Source organism: Manacus candei, unplaced genomic scaffold, assembly GCF_025592945.1.
Source record: "Manacus candei isolate 608988 ecotype Guabito, Panama unplaced genomic scaffold, ASM2559294v1 h1tg000119l, whole genome shotgun sequence".
Classification (NCBI taxonomy): Eukaryota; Metazoa; Chordata; class Aves; order Passeriformes; family Pipridae; genus Manacus; species Manacus candei.
In genome coordinates this window covers 1,831,027-1,852,368 of record NW_026138167.1, presented here as the reverse complement: position 1 = coordinate 1,852,368, position 21,342 = coordinate 1,831,027, and the positions used below count along the sequence as shown (strand labels likewise).

At 40.7% G+C, this 21,342-nt stretch overlaps 1 protein-coding gene across 2 annotated transcripts in view; it reads left to right on the top strand.

Annotated features, from left to right (window-relative positions):
- The first annotated feature begins 41 nt into the window (after nucleotides 1–41).
- Nucleotides 42–21,342, top strand: part of ICE2 (interactor of little elongation complex ELL subunit 2) — a 28,010-nt gene continuing 6,709 nt past the window's right edge. The window contains exons 1-14 of one of the 2 annotated variants that reach the window (XM_051770482.1): nucleotides 71–119; nucleotides 1,086–1,190; nucleotides 3,798–4,065; nucleotides 4,801–4,920; nucleotides 6,171–6,305; nucleotides 6,657–6,773; nucleotides 7,781–7,940; nucleotides 9,365–9,549; nucleotides 10,051–10,987; nucleotides 12,223–12,401; nucleotides 13,831–13,960; nucleotides 19,312–19,396; nucleotides 19,490–19,540; nucleotides 20,573–20,828. In XM_051770482.1, coding sequence (XP_051626442.1) covers nucleotides 91–119; nucleotides 1,086–1,190; nucleotides 3,798–4,065; nucleotides 4,801–4,920; nucleotides 6,171–6,305; nucleotides 6,657–6,773; nucleotides 7,781–7,940; nucleotides 9,365–9,549; nucleotides 10,051–10,987; nucleotides 12,223–12,401; nucleotides 13,831–13,960; nucleotides 19,312–19,396; nucleotides 19,490–19,540; nucleotides 20,573–20,828 — 2,757 coding nt within the window. In that variant the 5' untranslated portion in view covers nucleotides 71–90. Of the gene's footprint in view, nucleotides 120–1,085; nucleotides 1,191–3,797; nucleotides 4,066–4,800; nucleotides 4,921–6,170; nucleotides 6,306–6,656; nucleotides 6,774–7,780; nucleotides 7,941–9,364; nucleotides 9,550–10,050; nucleotides 10,988–12,222; nucleotides 12,402–13,830; nucleotides 13,961–19,311; nucleotides 19,397–19,489; nucleotides 19,541–20,572; nucleotides 20,829–21,342 lie in introns of both variants that reach the window. The other variant, XM_051770483.1, reaches the window with a different exon arrangement.

The window sequence follows — 21,342 nt, the reverse complement described above, 5'->3', positions numbered from 1 at the left end:
GCCGCCGCCCGCGCCCCTATTGGTTGGCTCGGAGCACCTGACCCGCCCGCCGGGCGCTGATTGGCCGGTGCCGTGAGGGGGCCTGTCAAGATGGCGGCCGCGGGGCCGCCGTTGAGTTGGTGAGTGAGTGCTCCGTGCCGGCCGAGCCAGGCGGGGCCAGCGGGACACGGCGGGGCCAGCGAGACACGGCCCCGCGCTGCCCCGCCGGGGGTAGAACGCGCCGCAGTCTGGGGGCAGCGCGGCAGTCCCAGTCCCCGCCCCGTCCGGCGCCGTCCCGGCGCTGAGGGCGGGCGGGAGGGTGTGCCAGCCATTCCTGGTCGCTCCCGCCGCGGGAGCGGGAGGAGCGGAATCCCTTCCCTGAGGGGCTCTGTGTCCGTGTGTGCCCACGGCGGAGGGACAGCGAGGGCTTGGAAATCCGGGGCCGTGGCGTTGTTCGTGTTTCTAACACGAAACGCCCCGCAAAGACGTAATTCGGCTCCTTTAACCGAGGGGTGGGATTGGTTTGAATTAGTATGTGTGTGATGGGTTTGAATTAGTTTGTGAGGTAAGACGTAAATAAATCCTTTCTTACACCTTTCACAATAGCTTAGGAAGGTTGGTGTCGTATAAACCCTGTGCACTGGAAGGGCTACATTAAAAAAAAAAATATTGAAGATAAGATCAGTGTAGAAAATAAAACCAACTCTTTTCTGAAAAAAAAAAAAAAAAAAGAAAAAAAAACAAGAGAAAACGGTGTATCTTTCGCAAAAATTCCAGCAAGTTCAACCCAAAGTTTGGTTTTCTTTGATGAACATATGAAAGTGTGTAACTACCATCAGTTTCTCTCACTGCATCTAGAATTTATATATTGCATTAGTGAAACTGTTCTTCTGTACTGTAAGGAATGTGTATTTTACTATTGAAAACCAGATGGAACTAGTATGTCTGTAACTTCCACAAAGAGGAAATCTGGAAACACTGTGTAGGCATCCTCTTTTGTTTTATAAATTATTCTGGGTTTTGTTTCTTGGGGGCAGGTGTGGCCTTTGATTTTTTTGTATTGCAATGTATTTGTGTTATTTGTTTTGTTTTTTTTTTTTAATTAGGGATATTACACCAAAAAATGGCAAAGAAGTATTTTTCTCACACGAACTTTATGAAAAATATTCCTTGTCTCCGAGCCTGTCTGAACTGTGGCATTTATCGAGAAGGTATATTGTGTTATCACCTTTGCTCTTTGATTGTGTTACGTTATCACCTTTGCTCGTTGTTATCATCCCATGGGCAGATGCTCATACTGTTTTGGGGGAAAGCTGGGTGTTCTCTGGCACACAGGGGTTTGTTACTGACTCCTCCAACAGGTCTGTGCTTCAGCTGCTGTGACACCTCAGAGAGCAGGAGGAGTCCAGGTTGGGCCCTCTGGGATTCTCTGCCTTGAAGGGGGTATTTTGAGGGTTTTGGGATAGAGGTTGGGTTATTTGCTGGGGCTGGTGCCTGTTTTTGCTTTCTCTTACCTGCCAAAGAGGGATGAAGTTTGACCCACACCCTTAACTGGTCAGGGTGAGGGGCCTGTAACCCACAAACCAGACCTAGTGCTTTTTAGGGATTCATGTTTCGCTGTCTGTCCGTGTCTTCTCACTTTAAAGAGGGGTGACAGTCCTGTACATTGAAATCCTTTTCACTTTTGTCTTTTGGAAGTAGCCAGCACTGTTTTCATAAACCCAACAGCATAGGAGCATAAACCCAACTCCATAGGTGCAGTGGAGATACAATTAATTCCTTGATTATTGCAGAAACTCTGTAGAGTGTTAGCTGAAGGCAGGGAAATGAAACTGTGTGAACACAGGTGGTACAGGCAGTGTTGTTTGTGCAGGTTTTATGTCCTTTTTTTCCTTAAGGAAGCAGAATCAGTGTTTATTTTGCATAGTGAAAGGCCTGTCTGGTGCTGCTGGATTTGAGCACTGGGGGACTGTGTTTAGACCACTGGTTTTCCTCAGCAGTTGTGAAGCTGGTAGGGAGGTGCAGGTGTGTCCTGGGAATGAACAGGCACACCACAGAGCCACAGAGCTCCTGTGCTCCGAGGGGGAGGTTCAGCATGGGGGAGATAACTTGTGCAAAAGGGGAATTACTGTATTTTTATGGACTGACAATGAGAACATGCCACTTGAGAGGAATACCTGCTCTCTCTATCCCACATCTTTAACCAGAGAAGGCTTTTCTGGTTCATCTCTGTTGGAGCAGCTTTCCTTGGAACCAGCAAGAGATGAGCACAGCCCTCACAGCTCGCTGCTGGTACACCTGATACTACTGTAGGATTCTTCCTTTGAAGGGTGTCTGGAGTAGACACTCAGGAGTGGGATTGTGTTCAGCTGTGTGTGGTTCAGGTGAGTTTACAGCCAGGAGAGGCCAGAGAGGCTGCAACTGGGAAAAATCAGGAACTGATGGAACTGGATTGTGTGGCTATAGTCAGGGGGCAGAGAAATTAAACCTCTTGGAGCAAATGTGAAAGGAAAAGCTGGAGGAAATTTGCTGGGTTTTATATTGGGGTTTCTGATAGATATTTACTTAAGTCTTGGTGTAGAAGCTGTGAAGGCAGGGTGCTGATGAAATGAAGGGGCAAATTTAAGCTGTCAGCTCCAGTGAAGGATAATGCTGTAAATATGGGCAGAAAAGCTCTGTCAGATTATTTTGGTTTGCACCCTGGTGAAGCCTGTGACAGCACTGCATACTGAAATGATCTTGATGTGCTGCCATTTCATTCAGTGCTGAATGCAGCCAATTTGAGCTGCTAGAATGTCTTGATGTTCCTACATTGGCATATCTGAGTCAGCATCTTGTTGCTGCTCCAGCTTAATTAAATTTGCCAGTTTGTGCCACGGGGATGGACACATCCCTGTATCCAGAGAGACAGCTGTGAAGTGTTATTAAGAGCTGTGGATGTGATACTGCTGGGTTTGAATGACACTAGAGATGTTTCCTACTGCTGAAATAGTATCTTAAAAATATGCTTTTTCCAAGATCAGCAGTTAATGTTCATTTTGTCTGCCTTAAGTATTTTCTCTCTTAAGAACAATTATTTTAAATAGAGCAGGGCTGAGCTGGTTGGCCTTCATGTACTGGAGTGGTTTTAAGAACCAGCTTTGTTGTTTTTAGGGCAGCTGTGCCCCTTGCCCTGGCCTAATGTCATTTGTGGTGGCTCATTCCAGCATTATTTAGAGTAGAAAATTAAACTCTTGAACTGTGTGCTCTGTAAGAATTTCTTCATTAAAATCTGGAGTTTCTGGTGTTACAATGAAGTAATTTAAATTTTCTTCTTTTACAGTGAAAGACTTAACTAGAAAAAACCTTTCTCCTTTACTATCATAACTGACTTTTAAGTTTGACCTTTCTGAGTGCAAACTGAACACCAGCCATCAGTGAGTGATGAAATGTGGAGATTCTTTATCTTTTCATTAATGACGGGTGTTTCCAGAGCAAGGAATCCATTTCACATTTGGCTTGTTACCTCAGTCTTGAGTATACAGACTAATACAGACACCAGTTTGTTTAAGGAGAAAAAAACTCACTACTTTTTTTTCCTGGTTTTTAAACAAGTGGCAAACCTTCTGCTGGTACTGAGGGTGAGTCTGACTGTCCAGGTGGAGTTTCAGAATAAGAGAAATCCTCTGGCACAGGCCAGGAATTGGAAGAGCACAGTGTCTCTCAGAGCATTTTGCTGGATTTGAAGTTTAGGCTTGCATGACTGCCTTTATTTATTAATTCTGGCAAATATTAGTATTTATGTGAAAAGTGCAGATTCTTTGTTACTTTTCTTTCAGAGAGGCAAAGAAAAATGTGGAAGCCCTGGGAAGCTCTTCAGAAAACAGGCAGCCTTGTGACGTGCAGGCCACACAGTCAGCTGAGGTGGAGGCCAAAGGCACAAGTGATGATCCTCCTTTTCCAGAACCCAGGCTCCCCTATCCATTCACCTCTTGTCTGTCTGAGAAGGAGCAGAAAACATACTTATATCTGATGACTAAGTACTCAAAAAAAATCAACCATTTTCAGCTTAATGCAGCAAGTCAAAGGGAACTGTTCACATATTTGGTGAGTGCACAGCTGTGGACACAGCAGTGTCACAAAGGGAGCCATACAATTTTTTTGTTACAAAGAATAAAGGGGAAGGTGGGAGCATTGGTTTTTAAATTCAGTTTGTTCATGTGCTGCCACATCAGTGCTCACAGAAGTAGAAGGGCTCGAGTGCACCCTTGCAGCTGAGCCTTAGCCATGTGTTTAGATGGCTGTGGCCTTGTTGGATGGAAGTATCATTTGAGCTGAATCCTGTAAAGTGTAATTAGCAGCAAATGTTTTTGAGCCATTCCATTTGGTTTCCCATGCTTCCTTTTTAATGCTGATTCCTTTGTTTTATGCCATAACAGTGGGAATGTCATTCCTGGGCACATGAGTATCTACTGTGTTGTTGTTACTTTTGGTACGATTTCTGGGGAAGTCAGAGTCAGATACTTTGTGGCTTTATCATGTAAACTTCATCAACAATGTCTTGTAGCCTTTCTTTTTATAAAGCACCATACCAAAAGAGGCTTGCTGTTTGTTGGGTGGTGGTGGTTTGTTGGTTTGGGTTTTTTTTTTTAAGGAAATAGGCCTCACAAAAATTTCTTTTCCTGGAGTGAACCTCCGAGCATTTGCCAGACTGAGCAGCAAGTGGAATCTACACCCTCCCTCGTACCATTGCCTGTACTGCCTCTCTGGAAATTTTGCTGGTTACATACCTAGCATAGAGGATTCTGTTCTGTTTTAAAAGTAGATTTTTCCTTTCCCCAGCAAATGAAAGAAGTGGTAAACAATGAAATAGCAGAATTTATGAAGTTTGCCCAGAACGCTGCAAGAAGCTGTGCCCAGGATTATGATGCCATCTCGGGAGATGCACTGCGTTATACTGAGGTCAGTGCCAGGTGCCATTCCATCTTTTCTGAGCTAATCCCAGTGGAATTGTGTAGGAGATACACAGGCACTGCCTGTGGGATGTGCTGGTCCCTGAACTTGTGCTGATTCCATGTTGGGATGAGACAGGGGTGGCATTTCCCTTGGCCTGTGGTTCATTGTAGCCAGTGAGGTATGATACAAATGGAGGCACTGAATGCAATATGTGAAAATAGTTACTCCTCAATTAAATAAAGTGCATCTTTATATTTGGGAACAGAGAAGTTGCATTTTAGGTGTGCATTTACATTAAGAAGTTGCTCCTAGATACACACCACTGGACTGAATGTTAAATTCTACAGTGGCATGTTACAGAGGCTCTTTAATCAGAGGTGACTCAGGCTTTAATCATAATCATCTGCAAGTTCATGCTGTGTTAAATATCCACTTTGGTGCTTCTGAGATCAAACATGAATGCAACTTCATGTGTCATTCTTGGGTTTTGGAAAAGGAATTCCAGAATAGAGGTTCATTAAACTTTCCCATTAATGGGTTGATGCATAGTTTGGGCACATGTTCAGGCAAAAACCTTGCTTGCATTTTTTCTTTTCCCTAAAAATTGGGATTGGTTTTGCAATTTTATATCTTGTGTCTATTTTTCAAAGTGATTTTGTCATCTGGTCACAAAATGTGTCTCCAAACTTGAAATCCTGTTTATTGTAAGGTTGATACCCAGATTTAAAAATGAAGTAGGGGCACATATTTAGTTTTAAACAATACTTGCAAAAATAATTCAGTCTAGTTACTAAATAGAAGTGAAATGTCTTAAATGCATAATTCAGATATAAAAGTTATCTGGAGCTGACATGACAGTGAGTTTCAACACCAGTGAAATCATCCTATCTTTACCTTTGTGCCTTTTACCTAGGCCTGTGTAAACTGGGTGGTAACACAGAAAAATACTAGTTCCACTAAAAGATACTAAAGTAATTACTTGGTTTAGCACAGTTCAAACTGTACTCAGCTGTATTTTTTAGTGATTGGTCTGAGCCCGTGTGCATCCATTGTTAGTCCTGCATATGGAGGGCTGAGGAGAATTTAGAATATGTGTCAGTTCTGACACCAGTGATTGTAAGAATATTGTAAATCTCAGTAGGTGGATTTGCAGGTATCTGCAAATGTTTAAATGCAACTTGCAATGGCAGAAAAAACTTCAAAATGAAATTCTTATGAAATTACAAATGCATAAACAGTTTTTGTTTTTACCTTAGGAATTGCTCCGTGCCTGTATTGGACATGTGAAAAAGTACCCCGAGTTTTACACGCTCCAGGAGATCATGAGTATCATGGGAGGGAAGTTCCAGACACAGCTGACCTTCAGGCTGGAAAAAAATCTTCTTGCAATGGTAATACCTTATCTATTGGGTTTGTGGTTTTTTTTTTCAAATAAGTAGAATTACATCAGGATTGTGTTACACAAGGATTTGGGATTTTTGCAGCTATTATTCAGTGCTTGGATTAGGGGTTACAATTGATAATTAAAATTATTAATTAAAACTTTAATAAAATTATTTTGGTAGTAAAGCTGTCCACTGTATGTTTACCATAAAAAGATTACAGTAATAGTATATTTTTCATATAACACAACTTTCTAATGCAGCTGCATAAATTATGAGTGTTTTCCTCACAAGAAGTGCAATGTTGGGTCAGCAAGATGCTGTTAAAGCTGTTTCCTGACTCTCTTTGCTTTCTCCAAGGGTACAGCAAGACGAGGTAAAACAGATTTCCCTGCCATGCCCGTTCAGCTGCCCACAGATTATGAAACTGTGACATCTATTATAGCTCCAGAAAAAAAGGCTCAGATTATGCATAATGTAAGTTACCTTCTCATTGGCATTTTGAAGGCATATTTTGTACCCAAGTGCCCTTTGATCCTGTTTCTGGGTTGAACAGTTGTTAGATTCCATTCCACCTCACCATTAAATAGCTGCTGTTTGTTTGTGTTCTTCCACCATGAAAATGAAGGAGTTTTGCATTCTGTAGAACTGATTTTTTTGGACTGTTTTTCCCAGATAATTTGTTATCAGCTAATTTAAGGAGTTTGTTCACATATCAAACCCCAAACTTTGAACAGAAACACTGTGATTGCAAAGACACTTTTGCTGAAGAAAGGAGCAGAGGAGATGTAGGAGAATGGGCTCTGCCCCAAGAGATGTTGCAGTTGTAAACAGAATATGGTGATGTCTCAGGTGGCAGAAAACATGAGCACAGCTGGATTTTCCTTCCTTCTCTCATGGTGCTTCCATTATCTTCTTGGTCCTTTTTCATGGACGTGTCCTCACAGTGTTTATCAATTTTATCATGTCAGCTCTGAATTTGTATTCTTCATGGTTTTATATTTGTTTTGAGGTTCTTTATATGTAATTGGTATTGAAATTGGGCAGTTCTAACCATACTTCAATATTACACATCTTTACTATGCTATTACTTGACTCAAGAAAATCTGTAATATATATTTGCAAGTTAATCTGGTTTGGGGTTTTTTTTCTTCAGTGCACTCCTGTATTTCATGATCATCTAAATTCCTGTTCAACCCAGTGATTCAAATTTATAAGAATGAACTGAAAGTACAAGTTAAGATGATATGTTATCTCATGCTGCAATGTGATTGCATAAGATTTAGCCAGAAACCTTCAGGGGAGTTTTCTTCTTTTTCACTTCATTCTGAAGCACTGTGGTGGTATTTGGACTTTTGAGGGGGAGATATTGATCCATGTTTGTTTGGGTTTGGAGTTTTTCTTGTAAATTTAAATCTGTATATTTCTTAAAAAAAAAAAAAAAAGAACTTTAAAAGAAATTTTTTTTTTCTTTTTCTGTTTAGGATATTAGTTCAGATTCAAATGCAGAAAAACTTGCTTTGAAATACTGTCCTCAAGTTGTTCTAAGTAATCAATCATTATTTACTTTATTGAATAATCATGGACTAAACTACAAGGAGCAATGGGAAATTCCAGTTTGTGTTAAAATGGTCACTGTTGCAGGTATGGGATGTTTTTGTTATAAAAGCTGATCTGGGGTCACTTCTTATAGTTTTCTACACCTTGTTACTGGGAGTAGTCCCAACCTCTACAGTTATCCCCATAAACATTGAATTTGGGCACACAGATATTTTCCACTCAGGGGATAAACAAAGCAAACCAGAAAACCACTTTAATATCCTTTTGCTTTTCAAAACTGAGAGTTGTGATCCTTGGAAAGAAACAAACTGCATGAAGCTGTTAAAATTATCAAGTGAACTGATTTCAGTAAGCTAAAAAAAAGAGCCATTCTGAAAAAGAAAAGAGCAAACATTTTCTGGAATTAACAGTATCTATTCACATCATAGAATAGTTAAAAAGTAGTGGATATCCATGGAGATACTTTTCCCATTTGCAACAAAAAGTATTTTTAATAAACTGATGAATTCATCTGAATGCTTTACTTTGGTTGTCAAGCCCTCCTTCAGTAACCTGAATATAGATTTCCTCTCCTGATAACCTTTTTCTTTTTTTTAAAAATACACCAGGGTTTATTCATTATGAGTATTTATAATGTTTGTTGTGTTGAAATGTCCTTGTGTGCTTTCTAAAGCAGACTTGAAGATAGTAAATAAGCTATCAAATATCTGCAAATTTTACAAATTTTGTGCTTTCCAACACGAAATTAAATTGCTTTATCAGTAAAGATATGCCTGATTCCTTTTGTTATCAGCATTACAGTTTTTAAACTTAATTTTGGATCCCAAGTGAACAGCTAAAGGACATTCAGAATGTGTTAGAAATACCTAGTGTTTCTTGAAGGGTTTCTCTGCTCCTTCCTTTTCCACCTTTCCCTGTGACCAACCCCTTGCATGAATTTATTTTTGTGTTCCCTGTGTGCCTTTGCTTTCTGTGGGATGTGGGCAGGGCATGACTCTGATTTTTAGTTTTTGGTTTTCTGTTTGTTCCCGTGGAAGTGTGGTGAGGTGGGGCAGCAGAGCCCAGACACAGGGACTGATTAAAGACAAACAAAGTGCAGCCTTCACTTCTGGGCAGTGAGACTTAACAAAGAAAAACTGACTCACCCAAGGGAGAAAAAAAGAGCTTTTTGGAGAACAGAACACATTAGATGATAAAATGCAGTGTAAGAAGTGATGGGTCCTAAATTCTTATTTTCCAAATTGCCTATTTAGAACTGTGTTTGAAATGTGCTCAGCTGGTAACGTGGTGTGTGTTGGTGCTGCAGCCCATCATCACTCACACTGCACCTGCACGTACTTGTATTTTCTGTTGTTGGTGAATGAGGGGATCGTTTTTCATTTCTTCTTCTGTGAATGTGGAATGGATTTGACCATAATTGAAAATTGAAAGATTTATTATTTACATTATACAACAGTCTTTCTTCCTTTCATTTAATGTGTACTCAATCTCTTTTTGTTCTTGAAAAGGTAGCAAACCAGCTAAAGTGGTTTATGTTGATTCACCTCTGCTGAGAAAAGAAATGACAGTAAGAGAGAGGAATCAAATCTTCCATGAAATTCCAATGGATTTCCTGGCAACTAAAACATCCTATGTTTCAGTTTCTGATGTATGGATGGACAAACCAGCTGAGGACAATCTGTTCCAGTGGGATGTATGTAGGTTCACCTACTCTTAAATAAAACAAACAAAAACAAAGATTTGTATTCTATTTCCTAAATTGCGCTTTTTCTTTTCTAATAATGAAGGAAAATTTAGGTTTTCTGTTGACATTTTTTCTACTGCTGAGTTATGGACCCTGTTATAAAGTGTCCGTAGAGTTCCTTTAAATGCTTCTGCTCCATGGGCACCTCAGCTTTACTGCTGACTTCACTAAAAAATGTGTTTGGATCAGTTACTTCAGCGGGAAAAGTTCTCTGAACTCAATTTCCCTCTGGAAAGGCCTTCAATTCTTAGGACTCAATTATTCCATGTTAAACAGGAACATTTTTTCCATTATTGCCCCTCTTTCCCAACAGTCAAAATATGGATAGTAGAACATTTCTCATGTTTTCAACTTGACTGTGCCTTTTTTGTGATTAACACATTCCGTTTCTTGCTTTGTTTTATTGATTGGTTTTTCTTAATATTATTACTTTTTCATCCCTGTGTTAAGGTGTCCTCTGATACCTACCAGTGCAGGAAGATTCCCCTTCCAGATGACACAGGGATGGACTTTGATGATGATGTTACAGAACTGGAAACTTTTGGAGCATCTGCCAAGCTCTCAAGAACTTCTAAAGTGGAAAGTACTTTTCCTGCAGTTAGTAACACTGCTAAAGTTTTATCTCATGGCCTAAACATGGGGGGGAAAATTACATCCACTATAAACAGTGGAGATGAAGAAGGGAAAACCCCCCTTTGTGAGCAGGAAGTTTCAGCATGTGCCAGTTTGCAGCTTCCATCATTAGATGGCATTCCAGGCTTCAGCCCTGGAGAAAATTCCCCTGGTGAGTCAGTGGAGACAGGACTGAACAAAGCACAGGATGCTGGGACCAAGGAAGTATTGGACAATGAAACAAACCCAAATCCTCTGTCTGATGCAGTCAGTGACAAGGAAGAGTCTGATGCTGCCCAGAGCCACGAGACTCAGCCTCCCTTCTGCAGCAGTGACACGGATGAGGAACGTTTGGTCATTGATTCAGAGAGTAAAAACACTGACTGGTGCCAAACAACTGCCCCAGCCACTGCCCAGGATAGCCCAGCAGGGCCTGCAGGATCTCCTTCTCCCACCCAGATCCCTTCAGCAGGCGTGGCTGATGGCTCAGAGTCCATGGATCAGGGAAAGAAAGCCTGCAGGAAACCCACCAGGAAGTTGTCCAAGGAGCTGGATCCTGTGGGACAGATTCTGAAAATGCAAACTGAGCTTCTCAAGTCCCCTTCCCAAAAAGCTCCCGAGCCAGTGGGGAGCTGTGACAATCCTAATGCTGTGCCAGCCCAGGGGCCTCCGTCCCCAAAACCACTGGTGACCTCCAGCACAGAAGCTGGGCCAGCCCCTGCCTCCAATCCCAGCAGGAACACCTGGACTTGGCTCTTTGAGGGAGTGCCAAAGAGTAAGTTAAGTGTGTTCATTGTGTGAGGAGGAAAATGTCCAATTTTTGATAAAATTTCCCAGAAAAACATTTGAATCCTTCCTCTGAAGAATGTGGTAATAGAGCACCTGTTACATTCACTTAGAGATGTGCCTTTAATTCTCCCACAGAGAAGGTGCTGTTAATTCCTGTCTTGCACACATAAGGGAACAGTTTGGGAGCTTTTTGTCCACAGAGCTGAATGTGAAATACTGTTTTACTGCAGGGAAACAAAAAGCTGCTATGCACAAGGTTTTTAAGCAAGGAAAAGAAATAATTTGGTAGTGAAATGAGTTTTTGCACCAAAATTTAAATATTTTAGTAGTCTGGTCTGCAAAAACAGATTCTTGTCAATCAAAAATGGAACTATTTGACTTTTTTGGTAGAATAAAAATATAATCAAATTATGCATTTGATCATGTAGAAATTAATCTTAATACTTGATTACTTAATCTGTAGATTAACACAACTAATTTAGTTGAAATTGCATTACCACTTCCTACATTTTTATTGATTTAACTGAATTTCAGTAGTCACTGCCAGACCACTTCTCCTCCCTCAGTCTGAAGGGCTGAGCAGTAGATATTCTTCCTGTTTCTCTGTCTCTTAAACAGGCAGAGTCTGGAATTCAGGTATTTGATAATAGAAATATGATTTTTTTTTTTAATAGAGATAGTGAAACCGATATGCTGGCACGGCAGAGTGACTGTGTAAGAATAGGAAGCATAATGATACAGTTTGGCACCTCTTTGTATCTCTGTTTTGCAGAAAGCCAGAGTTAAGTTATATATTTTACTAACAGAAAATAACTTGCAGTCCCTTGCATGACATCTCCCACAGTATACATTTCAGAATATGTTCAAAGATGCACAGAAACTCCAAGTTTAATGTTAAATGTATTTGTAACATTTCTACAGAAATGGAGTCACAGCTCTATTTGTATGAGGAATCTAATAATGTGGGGTTATTTAAAAATACACTCTTTAATAAAGTGAGCATTTTCCAAATGTAATCGTTTTTAAACTTTTTTTTAATATGTAAGTGACTTTTTTGTGCCTAATGAAATAGTTTCCACCTGAAAATCTCAGGAAGCAAAACAAATTTTAGGAAAAAACCAACCAACCAACCAAAAAACATCCTACAAGGGAAAAAGCTAATTAGCTTCATGGTAAAACATGTACAAGCTTGTGATTTCCTGTATTTTCTGTTTTCTGTAGGAAAGCTGCCAAGTGAACTCGAGCTGCTTGAAGAAGCCCCCTCAGAGTACAGAGCCCCTCAGGAGGGCAACGTGGTGTACAAGCTGTTCAGTCTGGGGGAGCTGCTGCTCCTGCTGCGCTGCACTGTCCAGAAAGTGAGGGCACTGCCACGGTACCACAAGAAGAAAAAAACCCAAAAGGTGCTCTTAGCTTTTCATGGCTTGGTTTTGTTTAACAGCTGTGCCCAAGTGGCATCTCTGGCATTCCCAGTCCCTTAGGGCATTTGTGCTTTCACTCAGACAATTTGTACATTTAATTAGAACTCTGCAGTGTGGGTCTTCTTTAAGTCAACATTTGCTGTAGGAAGAGAGGGAAGGATAACTTGTGATTACTTTAAAGCTACTTGATTAGAAGATAAGCAAGTATGAATCTCCATTTTTTTACTGCAGTAATATGCAGGGATAATGATACTCATGTCAACTCATGTCAGTTTGAGCTGTTCTTAACAGTTAATGCAGCGATGGGGGTTTGGCCAAGGCTTTGAGAATGTTCATGATCTTCAATACTTCCAAGCCCAATTCAGCCTTGCTGTTGTGCCTGGTTAAGCAGAGAAGTAGGAGAACACAAAAAGAGATCCTATTCATTCTGTTTGAAGATACTATGGGGTACATTATCTTAGCAAATGGTTTATCTTATGGAATAAAGTGGTTTAAATGCAATTCTAATGGAAATATGCCTTGTAACATGGGAGAAAGGAAGCTTATTCTGTAATGCTCAGTCATGTATCACTTTGTCCAGTCCTCTGAACCATCCAGCACGTCTGCTGTGGTGTGTCCCTCCTGAGGGGACAGAATTCCAGCAGGCAGGCTGGGATTGTGTCGGGAGGTGCTTATGCTTTGTTGGAGAGGAAGTGGATCCTCGGAGCTCTGGTTCCTGACCAAGACTCTGTGCTCAGAATGTTACTTTGAAGAAATAGCATCCCTTTGCTAGTGATGCACTGCTCAGAAATGCCTGTGAATAGCTGCTTGGTTTGTTATTTGCAAACTGAGCACTTGGTTATTTTTTTTAATTTCTGCTGCAATTCCAGCTGTGGTTTGTCAGTGACAAGAGGTTTGTTTTCTCTGTCAGTGTTAACACACAAAGGTTTGCCTCTAATTTCAAATGAGACTCCAAGCATTAGGTTCTAATTTCAAGTGAGATACTCACAAGAGGAATAAATGGCAGGATTCCACTAATAATCAGCAGATCAGAAATACAATGTATTTTTTCTTGAATTGCTGCAGAGGGCAGTAGAGCACAGAAGTGTAAACTTCAAATAATTTAGTTACATGTCAAAATGACTCAGCAGCAGAATTTTATCATTTGTAAAAACTTGCCTGTCCTTTTTCACTGTTCTTTTTTTTTGGTTTTGTCCCTGTCACCCTCCTGTATTTAATACAGAGTCTCTGTACCCCAGGGTTTGTACTGTGGGTTTCACAGAGTGGGAGCCATCAAACAAAGTCTGTGTAATGTCTGTGTTGCTCTAGCTATGGTGGGGGACTGTGAGCATTATAAACTACAAAATGTAGTTAAATTGTGGACATTTTTGGACAGCGAGTGCTGATTTTTCTTTTATTCTCTCTTTTACAGCTTACTCCCATATTCCTGCTGCCCAAACTAGAATACCAGGCCTATTACGGTGTGGAAGCTCTGACAGAAAGTGAAGTGTGTCAGTTGTGGACAGAGAGTTTGTTGCATTCTGAATGTTTATTTTATATTGGTAAGTTCATGTGTTGATTTTCTTCCTAAGAAATGTGTATGTATGTAGAACAGAGGAGATCTGTTCTACAGATCTAAAGGTCTAGTCCATATGTCCTTATTTATTTTAACTTTCCCATTTTGTTTTCCACTTTTGAGTATGTGTTTTGTCTAAAATTTGAGTTGGGTGGTGAATGAGGATATTCCAACATTGGATTTAGATAAATAGTATCCATTAATGTTTGTTTTGCAGAACTGCATTTATTCTACTTTTAAAGACAGATGTATCTGTAATGTGGATTCAGTTCTCTGAAGTTAGAAATCTTCCTGACTTAAAGTATCTTTGGGGTCTGGGGGGAGTTTTTAGCTCTTGGGTTTTTAAATGTCTCATATGCATCATGAATTATCACAGGAGTGGTAAAATACTTCTTGATGAAATGTGAGCTGTGAATATATCTTATCACTTTGTGAAAACATTATAAATAAATTAGTTATTGTGTACCAAAATAGAAGAAGAACAGAGGAGCAGGTATGTGGCTCAGAGGATGCTGATTCTTTGGCCTTTCAGCTTGCAGTGTGGGAAAAGGCCAAATGTTATTTATTTATCATTGAAAACAGGAAATAATGTTGTTATTTCTACACTGATAACGTGTGGACAGGTAAGATACAATGAGGAAAACCAAGCAAGAGAGTAAACCAGGTTCTGTCATTGAAAAACTGGAGAAATTACACTCTTTGAAAACACTTCACAAGTGTCTCATATCTGAGGTGCTGGAAACAATTTTCTGGCTGGCAGTACTGGAATTCCTAATAGGAAGAAGAAAAATACACAGCACAGTATTACTGAGAGCTTCTTCCCATAGCTGGAGAGTTCCTCAGGAATTCTGAACACTGGATGATTTCACTTAAGTGTGTTTTCCAAGTTTTCCATTGTCCATCCCTAAATGATCCATGACATTTAATCTCCTAATATGTGATATGACCTGAAACATCTCTGTCAAAGAGATGCTCTTGGTACTCCTTGTCCTGCAGATGGAAACAGGAGACAATGTAATGGAATCCATGGATTGGAAGTAACGTTCCATGAGAACGGAGCAGGAAACCACAAATCTTGTGTAGAAGAGATGGCAGCTGAAATCCAGAGCACAGCAAATAAAGGCAATAAAAGAGGAATTAAAAGACTGGGAATGTTAGCAGAAAGATAGACTTGTAAGGCCATTTATTCAAAGTGGCATAAGCCAAGCACGTCAGAAATGCAGTGTTATGAGGCAAGTTTCACTGACAAGTGTCCCATAGAAAATGCTGTGTTCATGTTTGTACAATGACATTTTAACATCAGGAAAGTGTTTGTGTTTGTTGGGATGTATGTTCTGTAGAGAAATTAAAAATGCATATAAATAATGTGGCCAGATTTTTTTAACAACCCTTTTAACACACAGAGCTTTCTGATACCGATTATCTTGTAATTAATGAGGTTTTAAAAGGGAAAATTTGCAACTTGGTGGCTGGTTGATATTTAGAATATGCTTGGCACGTGCTGTGAGTGAGGGTGGTGCTGTTTGTGCAGTGAATGTTCTGCAGTGGGGCTGCCTGGCATTCCTGTAGGAAAAGCCTGGTTTGTAGGGTTGTTATGGCAGCAGTGGTGGCCTGTGGTTGCCTAACCTTTCCACTTGTGCACTCTATTACAGTTCTGCTGTTGCTGACTCACATCAGAGTGCTATTTTAGAAATGCCCACTTCAGCTTTATAATTTTTCTATACAAGTGTTGTATCCTACCACAGAGTTATAGGGTTTATGTGAAATGTAGTGTATTTGAGGTAGTAGTTTTGCTGATCCCATGTTTGTCTGCTCTCCATATTTAATGGAAATGATGTTTCTAATTTTAAACTTGAAAAGCAATATTTGCTATGATTTTTCCCTTCCTTAAAAAAAACCCTCACAAAGGGCTAATTGTGTACACAGTTCTCCATTTCTAACTACATCTTACTGTACAATAGAGAAGCATTTCTTCTCTTATTATTTAATAAGCAGCCCAGTATATTGAATTACACTGCAATTTGGCTGCCTGGAGAAAATGTTATCAAGGGTTTTATAACATTTCCGGAGTCAAAAGCAGTGGAACTGCAGGGAGAGAGTGATGTGTTTGCTGAGCACACAGAGGGAGCAGTGGAGCTCTGTCTAATCTGCCATCAGATACAGGGGATGTGAGGCAGGGCTTGGCAGGAGGCTGCTCAGCCAGCCAGCCAGCACCCCTTGGAACAGAGACTGCTGGCAGGGCAGGAGACAGGCTGGGACACTCGTGGCAGTGCAGGAGAAGACAGGCTGGGACACTCGTGGCAGTGCAGGAGGAAGCAGGCTGGGACACTCGTGGCAGTGCAGGAGAGGACAGGCTGGGACACTCCTGGCAGTGCAGGAGAAGACAGGCTGGCTGTGCAGGGTTGCTCCAGCCCCACCAACCATCCCTGGCCCATACAGAGGATTCCTGTGTCTCCTCCCTGGGTACCTGCTCATGGAACAGGCCCAGGGCCCGAGGCTGGCAGGCTGAGTGGCCTGGCTTTCAGCACACTCTGTTGGTGTGTTTGAGGGAAACAGGGATTGAGAAACACTGGTTATTCCAGTGCTGTTTGTTTGGCAGCTCCTGGATACGTTTTTCCAACAGCAGACCCTGGGGCCCACGGGAGTTCTGGCTCTGTGGGCTCTGAGGAGGCACAGGGTCACTGGGGGTTGTCCCTGTCCTCAACAGTCAGTTTGTACTCCCAGCCTGGGGGGGGAAAGTCAGCTACAGATACAGAGTTGGGACCCCCAACATGTTGCCAGCTTTTGATAGTGACAGAACACTCTTATTTATTCAGGTAGACAAGTTGGGGACTGCAGATTTTTGGTACTACCATGTGGTTTCTAACAGAGGTAGATAAAAAAAACATGTGGAAGTAATACCCATTCTGTGACAGAGCATCTCCCACAGCCTTTAATAGGATGCTGTTATCATGCTCTACTCAGGGATTCTTTCTGCTCTGAGGAAAATTTGCAAGGTAGCTGTGAGATTCTGCCTTTCAGTTTGTGTATCTAAGGGAGCTATGAAAAAATGGGATGTTGTGGGCTCCTTACAACAGAGAGCTTTGTCCTGCAACTCCAGGGACAATTCTCCAAGGGTGATAATATCCTGGAATTATGGACAGCTTCAAATGGGGTGAATATCTCATTCTCTGATGAATATCTCATTAATCTAATACCTGAAAGTAAGACTACTGCAATTATGTGTTTGGTGTAAGCAGAAAGGCAGACTTGACTTCTGAGACTATGCTATAATTTGAATTATTTTTAGTGAATTATTGTGTTTTATAATAAAGGAGTTTTTAAATCAAACTCTTTGTAAAGCCATAGACTTACAACTCTTTAAAAATTTACTCCACAGTATGAATGTGGAAGGGTGGAACACCTTAGAAGTTCTTTTATCTTGAAAAGGCTTAATTTGCCATCTCAACCATCTCTTGTATTGTCAAATAAGTGTGGATGGAGAGTTCTCTGGGCCTCGGTGTGTGCCCCCCAGCTGTTGCTCAGTGTTGGAGGGAGGACTCTCAGCTCAGCCTGGTGACTCAGCAGTGCTGGCCCAGGAGGTGACTCAGAGCCCCGGTGTCCCCAGGGCCTCCTGCAGGAGCTGCAAGGGCTGACAGGAGGTTGAGGTTTTTATTTTCTGTGTTCTATCATCAAACAAGCTTGGAGCTCTGTCTTCCTCTTGCTGTTAGAGCACCTTGCCTGCCTGGTGTTTTAAGTCCCCTGCTGCTCAGATAGGCAATCCTGCCTCTGCAAAGGGACTAATCTCTGTGACAAGTGTCCCAAATAAGGCACTTGTACTTGATCTAAGCAGTAAATAAACTTGGGATAACCTTTGCTGATTAATGGGAGCATTTTACCCTGACCATTGTTCACTTGTTTGCATTAAGTCCCTAAGAGAAACCTTGTGCAAGAATAGTTTACTTTCACTTGAATTCACTTTAAATTAGGATTATTTAAAAAATGGGTTGGAAAAAACCCTGTATGTTACTGTATGAGTAACTGTCAGGTGTTTTCAGTTGGTCACTTCTCAAATATAAGATACAATTATATAAGTTAGATGGGAGTAGTTCATAGGTATATTTTTTTATTATTTTATTTTTTCCCCATTATGTTGTCAATGAGTTTAGAAACAGAGAAGCCTGTGACTTGAGGAGAGGCTGATGAGGAATACAGAACTAGGATTTCTTTTTAATTGTTTTTTTAATGATGACTTCCAAGTCCCTTTTCCTCTAGTGAGCAACGCAAAACATTAAATCTAACTGCTTAGTCTTGCACAAAATATGGATATCAAGAAAAGTAACAAATGTGCAGTGTTTAAAACAAATCAGTTATCCTGGTGCATTATTTTTTAATTTGTGAAAGTGAAAGTTCTTACTTAGTCTTCTTCCACAAGACATGAACTGCCAGTGACGTTTAGCTTGGGAGGTGAAGTGCTTTGGTTCAGCACTTTTAACTGTGCAGTTGAAGCATTTACACTTCCTGGGAGGGCAGATTTATAGTAAGGCAGTAAATTCACTGAGTAGGCTGGATTTGATTATGCTGCCTTTTCCTCATCCCCCTCGTGGGAGCTGGAATAGAACAGATTTCTGGGAAAACCCGGACATGAGAGGGAACCAGGGGTGAGGGATGGTCACCACACCCATGGCCAGGCTGTGCTGGGGATCTTCAGTGCTTACCAAGGGAAATGGGGGCAGCCTTCATTTTAAAAATGGCATGAGGAGAGCTTGGAATTGTTGCTCCTCACTCTGTCAAGGCAAATAGTTTTAATCATTTGCCAGGAGCAAGGCTTGAGTTGTAAATTGGGATTTTTCAGATGAGGAGGGAAAAAAAAATCAAGATACAAAAGTCAGAATCCCCAGTAAAATGGAATAGCACAATTGATCATGTAATGTATCAGAATAGAAAAACAAGTATATTAAACTCAGAAGTAAATGTGTTGTAAAAGTCAACTTTGACCTGTCCAGTGAGGAATCACAGTGACAAAGGTCAGGTGAACTTGGGAAGATACAAACTAACTTGTGAGATGAAGGCCATGGGAAAATAAGGTTGTGTATCCCACACATCACCCAAAATGTAAGATTTCCTGGGGTCAGGGGCATCCCCCTGGTTTACAAAGACTGTCCAGCTATGGATGTCTGTACTTCCAGCAGCTCTACATTTTACTGTTATTGTGCATCATTGATAAATACTTTTCACTGTTCTGTGCTTTAAAAGAGTACAATTTTTTTATTCTTTTAAAAATGCATTAGATCTGCATGTTGTGCTTTTACATTTGTTCATTTTTATTTTTAGTGTATTCGTTGCATTTCTTTTCAGGACATATAGATGTTTTCACATCAAAGCTTATTATGCTAGAAAAGATTTCTCCAGAAACTTTAAGGGAAAAACTTGGATTGATCAAGTGAGTATTTTTAGTAAGTTTTTTTAGCAATGAATTTGAAACCCTAACAAGCCTTGCAAAGCTACTACTTTTGGTATTTTTTTTCTTTCACAGGCCTGCAAATTCATTAAATATACTTCATCACATTTTGAAGAAAGTGTCTGAGTAAGTCCTCAACTCTTGTTAATTGTGTTTATTTGCAACATTCCCCAGCTAATCCTGTGTTTTCTGTAGAATGCTTGTCTACTCTGATTTGTATTTCTTCAGGCACATGAAATATTTTACAGGTTCTCTTAGGTCTGTCATGGCATAATGCAGTACTGTATAAAATGTGCTCGGCATTACAAGGTTTGTCCAAATAATGCAAAATAATAAGAATTTGATTTTTATGAACCAGTTTTTCAGGAGAGGAGACTGGACCCTTCTGAGCTGATTGAACAGTTTGCAGGAGAGAGTTGGAATATTATGTATATAGGCTGACATGTAACATTTGGGCATCTGCTTTTGTTAGTCTTTTTGCTTAATTTGTAGAAATAATACTGTTTATGTTCATTTCTGCTTAGTTTGACTTAAACCAGCACACCTTTCTCTGTACAACACTGCAGCCTTTCCCCTGCTCCTTTATTTAGCTGCTTCAAGGCTTTCAGACTACAAGTGGTTTAGGTTTTTTGTGAAGCAGGTTTCTTGCACTGAGTGCAAGTCTCAGAATTCAAATTACAGAGGAGTTTTCCTGCACTTGATAATTTCTGTAGCTTCATGATTTGTGACTGGGCAGTTGGTTGACATTTACCTTCCTGCAAACCTGTTTGCTCCAGTGTATACTGAAAGCACATCTGTGCTTTGTGTCTGTGTCCACAGATGTATTTATGCTTTGTAAAACACTGGTTAAGGAACTGGAGTTTGCCCAATGTGGATGGTTTTCAGTTGCATGTTTAGTTGAATATGATGACAATCTGTACATTGCTGATAAATTAGTACATTAAGAATACATTATAAGCACAGTAATTAGTATGTATTTATCAATACAGTTTAATTAATGCTTTCTTGTCCATAGTCTTTTTATAAAACAGGGACTGATAAGTAAATATCTAAAGATGTTTTGCTTTGCATTAAGAACATAATAGCTATTCAGATCAAATAAAAACCCAAACCACCCATTTAAATACTGTTTTTCATTTTGATCTTCTCTCTTTTTAGTCTGCAGGAGGGCTCTTATTTATTGTCTCATGCTGCAGGAGATTCCTCCGTTTCAATTTACAAGAGCTGCCTTGACAAGAGCACAAGATCATGCTATAACTTACACAAGGCTCACTGTGACCTGCCTGCCGTCCCTGCCACTCTGTCCGTGCCGTGGGTGCCCCTGGATCCCAGCCTTCCTTTGCCCTACCACATCAGCCAGGGCAGAGTGCCCTGCACCTTCCCACCCGCCCCCCAGGGAGGCTGGAAGCACAAGGTCAGTGTCCCATTGCTAGAAAAGCAGATCAGTAGTTTAGAAATGATTTCTTTCCATGGGGTGTATAACTGACATAGTGACCTGTTGTCTTTGGGAGCAGAGACCCTTCGGAGTTCTGGATCCACTACCAAGCATAAGAATGCCTTTTTCCTGGAAAATGGTTTAGGGGAGGTTCTTCTCACCCACCTTTAAACATGACAGTGTGGAAAACCCTTTAGGTTTGTTGTGCTCTTAACAGAGGGAAATGGAACGTTGTGTAAGATGCATCTACACACCAGGATGGGCCTCTTGGATTGTAGGACTCAGGCTGTTAGAGTTGGCATTTTCTCTCCAATGACTACAGGAGTGAGAATGATTAGCACAACTGTAGACAGGTAAAAGCAGGGGAGGTGGATTCTGCTGTTGGGAATCCATTGGGCTCTTAGTACAGTTCTCTGGGATACACTGTGGTGTTGTTTGTTTGTTTTTTAATCTTTTTTCTCTCATCTGATGGCAAAATTCTTGCAAAATGAAG